The sequence below is a fragment of the Prionailurus viverrinus genome, chromosome C2, assembly GCF_022837055.1.
Source record: "Prionailurus viverrinus isolate Anna chromosome C2, UM_Priviv_1.0, whole genome shotgun sequence".
NCBI lineage: Eukaryota > Metazoa > Chordata > Mammalia > Carnivora > Felidae > Prionailurus > Prionailurus viverrinus.
In genome coordinates, this window is record NC_062569.1 from 125138812 (window position 1) to 125153530 (window position 14719).

The window sequence follows — 14719 nt, forward strand, 5'->3', positions numbered from 1 at the left end:
AAATGAGTAAGCAATTCAAAGAATAGAAAGCAAATAGTATAACCCCAATAAATGATACATACTATAAGCAACCAAAATTAGGATGTGGGGGAAGAGAAGGTAAAAGGAAGTTGGAGGATGTTAAAATCTTTTTGTCATCATAGGAAATCTGTATGGCATAAATTGAAGCACATATTTAAATAATATAAACATTTTGTCTCACTTTTATGATGGTTTTCATATTTGCTTTTCTTTACTTCACAGGGATCTCTTGACATGCAAAAAATATATATATCTAAAAGTTGAAATCTAGAATTCCCTTTGGTATCATTTCATGTTTTTCCTTCAAAATTATGTTAAAATTAAATTCAAATTTTCAGTTAAAGTGCTTTGTTTGCTTTTGAAAAGCAAAAATTGATTTGCAGGATTATCTGAATTCTGAATGTTTGATACGGAGTACTTTTCTAAGTTAGAACATATATTTGCTGATGATAATATTATGTGCTATTAAGGCTCATTACACTTTGCTATGATAACAAAACTGATCTCAATAGACTAATTGGTGGGGGCATTTGTGCTGAGTTGAGACTTGCATATTAACGTAATGCATCTGTATCGATTTTCTGTTCTCTAGGTCAAGCTTTTTCAGGTGATTACCATGAATATTTTGGACTTCAAGTTGATGAAGATGCCTTGATTTATCTCATGTTGGCAAATCATTTGGTTCACACATTGTATCCCCATTCTATAACAGTAGCTGAGGTAAAGCCATAATGATCTCTACCCTCTGAACCCCTTTAATATAGAACATTTTGTTGGCATACAATATTTGAATGATTAATCTCATGTTGTCAATAATTGCATAACTGAAATTGGACCCTGACCGTAGTGCAGCTATCTTGTATGGGTGGCACATTATTTAGAATTCAGTGTTTTTCTATTAGGAGATAGTGTGCACTAATTACTTGTCATCATTCCATTGTTAAAAAAGAAAATGCCAATGGTTAGAAAGTAAAATATCCTAATCAGTGGACAGGTCCTTCCACCGTGAGACCTTCAGCAGAGAAAAGAATTGAATATTAATGTGTGTCTGCTTATTTATTTATTTTTTCTTTCCTGGTTTAATCATTAGAGATGGCATGGATCGCTGCCTGCAAGCTTCTCTGAAGTCTCTCTTGTTCTGATGCGATTACCTTTCTTGTTTACGTTATTGCTCTTGGATTGCCAAATGTTCACTAGTTATTCATGATTACTGAAGGTTCATGATTAACTGTCCCAAAGCTGCACTGTAATGATATAATTCGGTATATGCATAATTGACAATTCCCCTCTTGGTGATAAATGTGATAAATTAAGAAGTTTGTTAAATGCTTATGCTAATTTAGATTTAGTTCTAAAATCCCTCTGGTTTTCTGAGTCCTCTTACTAGAAATTATTATTAAAATTGAATTTAGTATGTTAAAACTGTTCTGTAAAAAGTGTGGCAGTTGGCATATAAAAATAGCAAGAATATTGTTAGAAGAGTCAGAGTTCAGTTGTATTTTCACATTGTTGGCATTTAGTTCATGGGCATGAAATGTAGTAATGACAGCCTTCTTCCTGTGGTATTTATTATTTGTATAGACTTATTTCTATCCATGTCTTCTCAAAACCCCGAATCTTCAACTAGGTGGAATGATTCCTTGTTTATCTCTGGATAGAGAACAGTTACCTCCTTTAGACATTTTGCCTTCTAAATATGTTCTAGGACCAGAGCAGTGGATCCTACATTTCTGGAATAAATTTTTATATAGAATTTTAAAACACACAATTATAATACCATTTTGATTATCCTGTATTATTCCATACTCCCTACCTACTTAAATTCAGTCATATCTTACAAATCTTGCTAATACTTTATGCACTGAATATCTTTTAATGTCAGAGTGTATTTTAAACTTTTATTTTGTCTTTTATATAATTTTATCTGTCAAACATCAAAAAAAGTTTGTCGATTATGTTTATGGAAATTCAAAGCAGAGATAGTTTAAGTGAAAAATTACTATAAACAATTAATGACAGCACAAATCAAAATTGGGTACTGACGAAAAAGAAGCAATTATTTAATACATGAAATGTAAAATTGTTACATTGATCTCTCCGTTCATTTCAAGTAAAATAGTTTCATCATCTAGGGAGCCCTTGTCTGATTATCACTGTTTCTACCAATGAAACTTTGAGACTTTAGTCTACTTTATATTACTTGGTTTTAGATTTTTTTTTTTAACAAGATGTGTCTTCAATTTATTCTGCTTAAATTGAAAACTACTTCAATTTCAGTACATCACTTTTCTGTCTAGTGGGAGTCTCTTCAAAATGTGAAATTGATCCTCATGAACTTTTTTTTTTTTTAAGAAAGGAATATGGTGTAACAAATAAGTAATGCAATTTATATAAAGTCCTATAGTAGAAATTTAAATTTATTTACAATGACAGTTATTAAAATTGAAACCTTTTTTCCTAGAATATACCTACCATTTCCCATGGTTCTATTTGGTATATTAATTAAAAATATTTTTTTGATTGAGGTTTTCTCTCCCTTTGGCATAGTCATAAGTGATCCTTAAATATAAAAATAAAAACTATTTTAACTTTATTTGGAACACATAATCATTTTTATATTCTATGTTGGTAGGTATCAACTTTTTTATATTTAAAATATATTTATTTTAGTGGCCTTTATGTTTACCTTTTTTTTTTTCTTTTTAAGATTTTTAAAAGGATAGTCATTAACTCTCCTCTTTCAAAAGAGAACTGCAAATATCTCATATATATTAATGGAGTAGCTTTCTAAGGATTCAGTTTTAGAAGTCAAGACCAAGTGGTGTCCAAATATTTTTCTTAGCAGATTCTATTTCCTATCAAAGTATTTCCTAAAACTACCTTTAGAGCAAATATAGAATGCACCTTAATGTTTCTTGAGAAAAAAAATATCTTGATCTTTAATACCAGCCTATCACCAGTCTTAGGAAAACTTAGTCTCATGAGAACTCTTCTGTGAAGGCATTTTTGTTTATAATTCCAGTGCCTAACACGAGTACCTGGTATTTAAAACATATACAGCCAATGTTTGTAAGGAATCAAACTAAATACCTACTGTATCAGTGAAAATGTGACATATGTAATAGATACAACTTCTCTGAAAATGTTTTTTTTTTCTATTAAGCATGCATCCTTTTCACTTTTTTCTCCTTTTACATTTATAACCTATGAAATATTAAGTAGAACTAAGATTTTATTGACAAATATTTCTTTTTCTTACAGATGTATTCCACTATGCACTATATTTAAGTGTATCTGTCTCCCATTAAAAAGCAATTAATAAAGTATTTTATAAGTCCAGAGAGATTATATATTTCTTTTTTCCACCTTTTCTGTGGGAAGAATTTGGGGATGGTGTTGTAGATGAACAAGTATTTGAGTTAAATTTCAGAGAGTTCTGAGTGTATAATAGTCTTTTTAGAAAGTAAGGATAATAATACAAGGAAGAGTTTGTGCAGTGACATGCATAGAAAAGCTTGTGACAAGCACAGGGAAGAGTGAATATTTCAAAATGGATGATGTATTTAGTACTTGAAATATAATAGAAATTATGCTGGAAAGATGTAGGCTTCTCCCTTTTGCTTTCTGTGTACTTTAGTTAACAATTGTAACAACTATATGGCATTATCATTTCATGATAATAAGTGTGTATATGTTTATTTAGGTCTTACTTTATGAATCCCAAAGGTCAAATATTCTGCCTTATTTACCTTTAAATTCCTGACAGTGCCTTTATTCATTCACTCATCAAATTTTATTGAGTTCCTGCTTCATGCCAGTTACTCTCCTACTGCTCTGAATTCTTGGCATATATCAGTGAACAACAACAACACCTTTGCCCCATGGATCCTACATTCTAACAACACATAAGGAGGCAGATAATCAAATAGGAAATTATTTTGTCAGTGTTTAAAGGATGATTGTTGAATTGAATCTTTAGCTTAAGAATTTGAGTGTTCGATTGTTGGCTATCGAAAGCCATTGTTGAGCAGTGATAGAGGGCTGTCTCATAAGCTGTTGTTTTGGCAGCAGTTAGTGTGAAGGGAAACTGGAGATGGGAATTCCTTTTGGGAGCATAATGGTCTAAGCAAGGAGTAATGAAGATTAAATAAGAAGGATGATGGTTGTAGAAATGGAGCAAAGGAGAAGAATTGATTTCAAAGATATTGTAGAGTTAGAATTGCTAATACATGTCTCACGTGAGACCAGAGTTGCTATTATAATATATTTTACTACATCTGGTTCCTTATATCATCTTTTTTTTTTTTTTTAACTTCCCAATTATCAGTAATCTAGTGGTAGCATGACAGAGGAGGAAGATACTTTGTTGAAGTGCCTGCCATCTGACCCTATCATTGAGAAACATATCTTTAGAAATCCCTTCACCTGAGTGAGCTTCAGTTTCTGTGTCTTCTAGATGAAGAAGGTCCACTAGATACCCTTTAGATCCATTTCAAGTGTGACTGACTATAGTGAAAGCCATCTTATTGCTTCATTCTTAATATACTAAGTCTTCTATCTCATCAGAAGCTAGATGCTCACAAAATACGCTCCATGTCAGTACTTTATGCAGAGAGCAAGTATGCCACATGTATTTTTGTGTTTGAAAGCAAGAGCTAATGTTCATACAGTGGCTCAAAAGTAAGTCTAAGATACTATGTTTTAGCAATAATCGTTTTACTATTTTCTGTTCTCTTTGTCATACGAAGGAAAAGAAAAAAATGAAAAAAACGCCTCATGAGATTGAAGTTGTCCTGCAGTGAAAAGAATTACACAAAAACTTAGTGGGAAATGAAATCTCCCATTATAGTTTTAACTACTTTTACAATTATGCTACCAAAACACTCCAAAAAGATATGCCTCCATTTACTGTTTTTATTTATGGGGCTATTTATTTTATTTATTCTCTACTGTCAAAAGAATATTTCCTAAGAATTTGAACAATGTGAACTGATACTATTGATGACTCTGTTTTAGGATGTGTCAGGAATGCCAGCTCTCTGTTCTCCGATTTCCCAGGGAGGAGTCGGCTTTGACTATCGATTAGCTATGGCAATTCCAGATAAATGGATCCAGGTAAGATTTTATGCATTTTTTTCCCTAAAAATACTATGTTTTTTGTTGGTTTATTTTTTATCTCTTTGATTTATTTAACTTGTGATCATTAGTTATAAATGTTATAATCATTATAATTGAAGTATTAAAAAATTTTCTCATTAGTGTGTTGATTCTTATGCTTTTTAATAAGATGTTTCACAAACTTCTAAAAGTTCTAGTTTAAAGTATTCATACTTGTGTTATTTAGGCAAGGAGAAAATATTACTATAACGTGAGCTCTGTATATGAAATTTTGCATTATCATTGCAGTTTTGTGAAACTTCAGTGCTCTGTATAAAACACATTCAACTTCATCAAGCATCCATTTCTGCCTGCAATTCATCAATGTAAAAGTTACTCCTTAATTCCCCTTACTTGCTTCATAGTATGTTTTTACCTCAGCAGATTTGGATTCATCCATTCCTTTATTTAACATTTAGAAATCCTTACCGTGGGCCAAGCACTAGGAATGCATAATTGTAGATGACACCTTGCACATTATTTGTAATAAAATTGTATTAAATTTTATTATAGTTAAGTAGCTTCGATTATATTTTGTTTTATTTAATATTTGCCTAAAAGACCATTGTTTTTACATAGACTCAGATTTGACATAGAACACTCTGAGTGGCTATGTCCCTGATGACAGGCTGAATATGCATAAGGAGTCAGCTTTGTATTTGTATCAAATAATCATATTTGTATCAAATAATCAGTTTTCTGATGAGCCCTTTAGTACACCGTGAACTGTAGATGTGTTTAACCTTGGATAGAAAAACCGTGGAGCCTGCTCTGAAGGAACTAATTATTGTAATCCTATCTTAACTTTCTTCCCTGTACTCTCCAGGCAATTTGTGCAATACACAACTGTGACATTAAATCTTTACCAACATAATTTTTGCTTCTCCATTTATAATGATTCCTAAACATTGTCAAGTCAAAAAAGCAAATGTTTTCCAGAGATGATTAGACTGAAAATCAAAGAAACAAATATGTATTCTAGCTTTAATACCTGGGAAAGTTGCTTTATATCTGTCATTTAAAAAAAAAAAAATGGTGTGGTCTTCAATTTCCTCACCTTGGTCTAAAGGTCTTTACCCACCATCTTTTAGGATTTCCAATCTTCCATGCAGACTTTTTTCCCCTCACAAGTGCCAAGTATTACTTTTCTCACCTCCTACTGAAAAGCCTCCATCAGTTTTTGTGCAGATTTAAGAATATTTCAGGGGGTACATCAACCTAGAATTATTCCCATCACTCATAGCCCACAGTGGGTATTTCCTTCTCTTACCAATGATGACATTTTTAAAAAATATTTAATTTAATTTAATTTAATGTAATTTAATGTAATTTAATTTAATTTAATTTACAAAACATTTAGTACCTTGTATGCTCAAGGTACTGTACTAGTTAATACCTCATACAAATGGAAAAGTATACTGTCCTATGTTTAGGACCATCATGTCTTCTTAGATTGTGAATTGTCTAAAGGCAGATGTTATCTTCTGTTTTATGTAATTATTTAAAAATCTTTTTGCATCACCAAAGTGGGAACCCTAGTTAGTAAGACAAGAGAAAGTTAAAATAATATTATAAAAAGCTCAGTGATATCCCCTACTTTTGTAATTTGTGCATTTAAAAAAATAATCTCATAAATGACTATTATTTCCTCAAAAGGTACACAGGAGTATTAATCTAAATGGTAGCTGTACTCAGAATATATTGCATTCATTGTTATTTCCCCATAGGGTCTGAGTTAAATCAGAATGCTAGATTTCATTCATGTTTTTGTTGTTCAAAAGCAAATTATCTCTACTTGTATTGTTCAAAATCAGTAGTTTGGAATACCACATTTAATCATATTTAATCATTTACTGAACAAATACTTGCCTATCTAAAATATGCCAAATTTGCTGCAATCCCTTTTATTTTATTTTATCATTTTTATTACCTACCTACCTTTTATTACCGTTTTATGTTAAATTGAGATAAGTGGTTAATTGAATTCAGTCATTTATACATTAATTCCACCAAGAATTACTGAGCACTTTGTATTTTTATTATAGAAAGTTTTTTAATTGTCGATTCTCACGCAGTTGTAAGAACAGTTGTGATACAGTGAGAAAACCAGTATTTTCAAGTGGTAACACCTTGCAAAATTATAGTGTGGTACCACAACCAAGATACTGACATTGGTATAGTTAAGATATAAAATACTCCATCACCATAAAGTTCCTTCATGTTTTCCCAATCACTTTTTAATCTGTGGCAACCACTAATCTGATCTCCATTTCTGTAATTTTTTTTTTCATTTCAAGAATCTGATATAAATGAAATCATACAATATTTAACCTTTTGGGAATGCCATTTTTCACACAGCAAAATTCTCTGGAAATTCATATAGGTTGTTGCACGTATCAGTAGTGCATTCCTTTTTATTGCTGAATAGTACTCCATTGTATGGATAGACCATACTTTGTTTGATCATTCACCCATTATAGACATCTGGATTGTTTCTGGATTGGGCTATTACAAATAAAGATGCTATAAACACTTGTGTACAGATTTTGTATGGTCATAAAATTTAATTGCTCTAAGATAAATGACAAATAGTGCAATTACTAAATCATATAGTAGTTGGTGTTTAAGTGGATGGATATTTAAATTTTTAAGATACTATGAAACTTGTCCAGAATAACTGTACCATTTTTCATGCCCATTGGGAATGTTGGAGAGATCTACTTTCTGTACATCCTTGCACCTGTTTTAGTTATTCTATAATAGATGTGTAGTGATATCTAACTGTGGTTTTAATTTGCATTTTCTTAGTGGCTTATGATGATGAACATCTTTCATGTGTGTAGTTGCCCTCTATATATCCTCCTTGATAAAATGTCTATTTGTGTCTTTTGACCATTTTCTAATTAGATCATTTGTTTACTCTGGAGTTTTGAGAGTTCCTTATATAATCTAGATTAAACTCTTTTGTTGGATATGAAGTTGGCAAATGTTTTCTCCCAGTCTGTTGCTTAATCTTTTTATCCTTTTCATGTGGACTTTCACAGAGTAAAAGTTCTTTATAATAAATTTGATGAAGGCCAATTTATCATTTTTTTCTTACAGGGACTTTTTTTGGTATCAAGACTAAGAATTCTTTGACTCTCCTATGTTTTCTATTAAACATTTTATACTTGTACTTTTGCACTTGAAGTCCATGGCCCATTTTGAATTAATTTTTGTGCAACAAATGTATAAGACCTAGTTCCTTACTTCAAGTTTCCTTTTGTTGTTGTTGTTGTGGTGGTGGTTTTCCAGCTCTTCCAGCATGATTTCTTGAAAAGTCTGTCCTTCCATTGAATTATCTTTGCACATTAGTCAAATTTAAGTGGGCATATTTGTGTAGGTCCATACATTAGTGTCAAATTGTTGCTATACCTGATTACCACAACAATGTCTTCAAACAACACCAATTAGCCATTATATAGTTCTCAAAGTGCTTTAGGTCACAGATCTGAAATGGGTCTTACTAGGCTAAAATTAAGATATTGACAAGGCTGCATTTCTTCTGGTGGTCTAGTTCCCTTGCCTTTTCTAAAGGCTTCTAGTTTTCTAAAAGCCACCTATACTCCTTGGCTCATAGCCCCTTCCTCCATCTTCAAAGCCAACAGAGTAGCATCTTCATATTTCTCTATTACTCTGACCACTCTTGCCTCCTTTTTACAAAGGTCCCTGCAATTATATTGGACCCATTCAAGTAATTCCGGATAATCTTCCCATATCAATGTATTTATCACATTTCTAAAGTCCTTTTCCATGTAAGGGAACATATTCACAGGTTCTGGGCATTAGGATGTGAACAACCTATGGGTGACCATTATTCTGCCTAACACAATCTGCTGTCTGGTGCCCAACAATTCACACTGAAATTATGAGACATGGATAAGCACTTCTGACTTCCATAGAACAAAAGTCAACAAAGGAAGATATGAACAGGCCTGAATCCCATTTCTTGTACCAAAATCTGCAGCAGTTTTGCTTTAGTTCCTGTGTAACAAATTTTCACAATCTTGATAACTTAAAACATTACTCACTTGCTACCTCATGGTTTCCTCAGAGGACATCTATCATATTTTACAAGGTTCCACCTCCACTTTAGGACTGCACAGAAATGTGAATATGGGGGAGCAAGAATTATGGGGACCGTCTTGGAATTCTGCATATCAGTACAGTTGACACTTTGGACAGATTAATGAGCCCATGCAGAAAGAGTGTATTGGGTAGAAGAAAGAGGCTATTTTTAGGAATAACTTTAAGGATCATCAACTTTATAGGATAGGCAGAGGGGGAGCCTGCAGGATGCCTAGAGAGGTGGGAAAACAAAACAATCAAGAATTTCACTCTAGTAGACTAAGAAGAAAAGCCATTCATGGGAAAGTATAGAGTCAGCACTCAACATGTACAGCAAATATTTGCCTAAGATAGAGAAAATATTACCTAAGAGTTAGTCATTTGCAGTCTTGGCAAGGTCATTTGCATCAAAATGCAGCAGAAACCAGATTGGAGACTGAAGTAGAGAGAGGTGTGTGGTCTGCTAAGATGGTAATTATTTCATGATAATTAGCCTTTAAACTTTCAAGTTGTTTTTTTTTCTTTAGTTATCACTTTTTTAAAAGAATGGAACAAAACATTATTCCTGCTAAAATTTTCTTTATTCAAACCTAAAAATGTAGCAAGTATATCTCTCCCTTTTGAAAGTTACAGATATATTGCACAATAACACTTCACTGTGGTCATTAATCAAGAGGTAGCGGTTGTTACGGGGGAAAAAAGTTGAAAAAATCCTAAAGTGCACCGATCAAACCATCTGCACAAAAGCAAACACACACACACACACACACACACACACACACACACACCACATCACTGTCATTTGGACAGTCTGTATAAAATCTGCGATTTTAGTAAATGTTTAACCTAAGATATTTTTGCTATGTGGGTGCACTTGTATCTATATGTCAAATAATTTGGATTTGCAATGGATGCCCTCAGATAGTGATTTAAATAAAGTAAGAACTATAATGGTTTATTCAAATTATTTTCTCTCTTGTATTTAGCTACTTAAAGAGTTTAAAGATGAAGATTGGAATATGGGCAATATTGTATACACACTCACAAACAGACGCTACCTTGAAAAATGCATTGCTTATGCAGAGAGCCATGATCAGGTAAATGAATATGTGTATAAATTAATTGTGTCTCTCTCTGTATTTATTAACATATCTAATACAAAAATATCCAAATACAAATTTCTGAGGTTTAATACAGTTAATATAATTTATAGCTATCTTTATGTGAAAACTGCTCAGACTTAGAAAACATTTAAAAAATATTTTACAGATCTATAAATTCTAGCTTCAAAACGCAGTACTATTTTTACTCAGCAAAACTGTAATTAAAAAATTGTAAATGACAGTTGCAAGTGTTCTCCTACATGTTTTCCTTTGTTGTAACAAGAGGAATATTGGTTCTGATCCAGGTTAATTTTAATTTCAATTTTAGTTTTCCTTCTAGAGGTTTTCTTTTATGCCTTTTGACAAGCTTTCATCATTTTTTCCCCGCAATCACTGAATTCTCTTGCTAAGTAATCACCCTGACCCCTGTTTCTCCGGCTTCAGCCCATCCTTTCTAACTCAGCCTGAGATATTTTCCAAAGAGCCAAGCTCATTTTGTCAACCCACATCTTTTGATTAGATCTTCTTATTCAAGGCCACTCATATTCTGGCCCAAGCCAAAGTTTCCACCTTTATTCTCTGCTCAACTCTCCAAGCATTTTATTCTTCAGGACTATAAAATTCCCACCCATTCCTGACTAGGTCATCCTTGTTCCAATCAGGTACTTTCCCCACACACCTGAAAATGCCTAGTGTACCTGGGGAGCTCCTTTGAAGCCCTCCTGCCCTGACTCTGATGTCATATTCTCCCTGAAGTCTTCATCTAGTTGTATGGGGAAAAATAGTGGCCTCATTCTCCATGCTTTCATCACATTTTAGGCAGAACATTTGTTTCCATTACCTTTATATATCCAGCCTTAGCACTGTGACTGCTCCTAGTAGTCGTTCAATAAACATAAGTAAAGGTAGGAACAAAGGCCATTTAGCTATTTAAAGCCATATTAATCCTCATAAACATAAACAACATGTATGCATTATAAAGGAGACAGTAAACATTTCTGAGATTATTTGCAGTATGTGCATCAAGGAAATTGAAGCTCAAACAATAATCTTGTTATTTTAGCAGAATTTGACCATTTAAGGTAAACAGGTAGATTTTCAGCTGTCTCCTTTAATTATTAAGAAACAGTTAAGTAGACCAGAGGTCAGCTACTAAAGCCCATGTACCAAGTTCTTCTTGCTGCCTGTTTTTGTAAAAGTCATTGATACATGGCCATACTGATTCACTTATGTATTGTCTGTGGCTGCTTTTGAGGCATAATGGTAGATTTAAGTGGTGGAGACTGAGAAAGTGGCCCCAGTGCCTAAAATATATACTATGCAGTCTTTACAAAAAGTTTGCTGATTCATGATGTAAACGTATATTAAATTTTGTATCTTCCAAATCAGAGCAGTGCTTTCTTTTCAACTTAAATTGGCTGTAAAGCAGATCAAATCAATACCTACCAAAAAAAGGAGAACTAAAATTAAAAAAAAATTAAAAAAAAACAGGTAATAATAAGTGTGGAGGAACTCTCACCAGATATTTAATAATGAAAACTAAAATAAATGCATAAATTCTTTATATTGCAAACTCCTAGCAATTTTAACATATTTGAGCTCCCTAGATATATTTATTTTAGATAAATGAACGAAGGAGTAAATGAATGGGTTAAATAAATTAAGGATGCAACACCTACACTATTTTCGTAGTTTTACTCCCAAAATGTACAGAAAATTATGGATTTACCAAGAATTATTTCATACTTTAAAGATTGATGTAATTCTGCCCGGTATGACAAATTGTCAGTAATGTACAAAGAGATGCAAGTTTTGTATCTCTTTCTAAAAGCAAAAATACATTGAATCTTAAATCTGATAAAATTATAAAGATGTGTATTTATAAGATGAATACTATAGAAAAATCGACATCCTGGTAAAAATCTAATCAGAATTTATCAAAATAATTTTGTAATATAATCATAACTTAAAGAAATAAACCCAGTCACACATAAGAATATAACAAAGCAATTTAAAACAAGTGAAAAGGACAAAATTGTTTAAGAACCAGTATTATCTATTAACTAACGTGTATATCTTCTATGCGTTATCTTCAAACTGTTTTAGCGATGGAGCCTAATTTTGAACTAAGTTTGTACAGCACTCTGAGTTGTATGTCTGATTGAAACTGCATTTTATTGGTACATGTATTAGTCTGCTAGGACTGCAATAACCGAATCCCACAGGACAGTATAAACAACAGACATGTGTTTCTCCCAGCTCTGGAAGTCCAAAATCAAGGTGTCCACAGGTTTAGTTTTTCCCGAGGCCTCTCCCGGAGGCTTGCAGATGGCCATCTTTCTGTTCCCACGTGGTCTTTCTTCTGTACACTTATCCCTGGTAACCCTTTCTCTTCATATGAGGACACCACTCATTGGGTTAGAGCCTCACTGTTATGACCTCATTTAATCTTGCTTACCTACCTCTTTATAGACCCTCTCTCCAAATATAGTCACATTGGAGGTTAAGACTTCAACATGAATTTGAGGACACAATTCAGTCTGTAACTGTACACATTCCACTTCATATGTTTAGATTTAAAATATTTACCTTTGAGTCAGAGAACAAAGAGTCTTCTTTGATAAAGTGAAATAATTTGAACTGAAGTAAGATAGACGACAATTACCATCTAATCAAACTTTCAGAATTCTTGTGCCAGCAGCCATATTCAGAGCTAATTCTTTCTTGGCCCTCAAAATAAGGACAAGACTGACAGAATGAGTAGATAGTCTTGAAACAGTATTTTAAAGAAAAATCATTTTAATCAAAATAGATTTGAGATTAAAATAGGTTTATAAGTAAAAATATTTTTCTAAAAATGAAAATTATTATAATAGGATAAGGAGATTACAGTTTATGCTCTATTGTATGTTTCACTATAGATTATTTTTGTCAGTAAAAAACATTTTGTGTTAGTTAGCCATTTTTAGCCATAAAATTTTGGATTATTAAGAGGCCTCTCTTCTACTCAGTATGTTTCTGAGTTACCTGCCCCATTTGCCAACTGTTATATTTTCATATAAAACAAACTAATTTTGGGGCGTCCGGGTGGCTCAGTCGGTTAAGCATCCGACTTCGGCTCAGGGCATGATCTCGTGGTCCGTGGGTTCGAGCCACGTCGGTCTCTGTGCTGACCGCTCAGAGCCTGGAGCCTGTTTCAGATTCTGTGTCTCCCTCTCTCTCTGACCCTCCCCTGTTCATGCTCTGTCTCTCTCTGTCTCAAAAATAAATAAAATGTTAAAAAAATTTTTTTTAATAAAATAAACTAATTTTAGATTAGATGGCAGATTCCATGAGAAAACAAATTTTACATTTTAGGAAAAAGCTGTCAACCCTCTGCTGAAGGAGAATAGGGTCCATTTTAGTATATTTATGTACATATTTTATGTATATAAGTACATATACATAAATATAAATATATAGAAATGATTTTTAAGAAAATCTTCCATTCTTTCAAAACAAATAAAATGGTAATGCAAACTATTTTAAAGTTTATTTAGTATTCTCAACAATTATAATAAATGTTTATTCCAATTTCAGAAAACTCGAAGCATCAGTTCAGATATAACAAATATTTAAGCGGCTTATCCTGAGTTTTCACTAAGCTCTTTAAAAATAAAAACCAGTCCTGGAAATAGATGCGTTGATCTCTGACCAGCCCACATGATTATACCAGTTCACCTTCAGTGTAGAAAGCAACTATTGGAAAATATATGAAATTAATACTAAATCTAACACCCTCTCCTAGATGGTTTCCCATCCTATGTAATCACGTGCTACTCTAGTGCAAATTAAAACTGCTTAGTACCTATTCTTTGCATTTATCTCAGTGACTTTTATTTCTATAGGCACTAGTTGGGGATAAGACACTGGCATTTTGGTTGATGGATGCTGAAATGTATACCAACATGAGTGTTCTGACCCCGTTTACTCCAGTTATTGATCGTGGAATACAGCTTCATAAAATGATTCGACTCATTACTCATGCTCTCGGTGGAGAAGGCTATCTCAATTTCATGGGTAAGTAGGAGTTGAACACATACCCCATCTGTGTTCAGAATGTTAACTAATATTACATATAACATAAATCACTTAGAATGTTTTGAATTGGCTGTTCGGATTTAAAATAAAAAATTACAACTTTATTTTTTTAATACACTGTCACATATAAACTGCAGAAATTAAATTACTGTATGATCATTGTTATACTAATATACAATACCAAAGTACAGCGATAGCTGGCACTTTATGTAATGGTTTGTCAACAAGTGGCGTGAACTATTTTTAAAGCT

At 32.7% G+C, this 14719-nt stretch overlaps 1 protein-coding gene across 1 annotated transcript in view; it reads left to right on the forward strand.

Moving 5' to 3' along the window:
- GBE1 (1,4-alpha-glucan branching enzyme 1) overlaps positions 1 to 14719 on the forward strand; it is a 266770-nt gene that overhangs the window by 185205 nt on the left and 66846 nt on the right. The window contains exons 9-12 of the mRNA XM_047875374.1: positions 614 to 741; positions 5038 to 5136; positions 10272 to 10382; positions 14276 to 14447. Coding sequence (XP_047731330.1) covers positions 614 to 741; positions 5038 to 5136; positions 10272 to 10382; positions 14276 to 14447 — 510 coding nt within the window. The remainder of the gene's footprint in view (positions 1 to 613; positions 742 to 5037; positions 5137 to 10271; positions 10383 to 14275; positions 14448 to 14719) is intronic.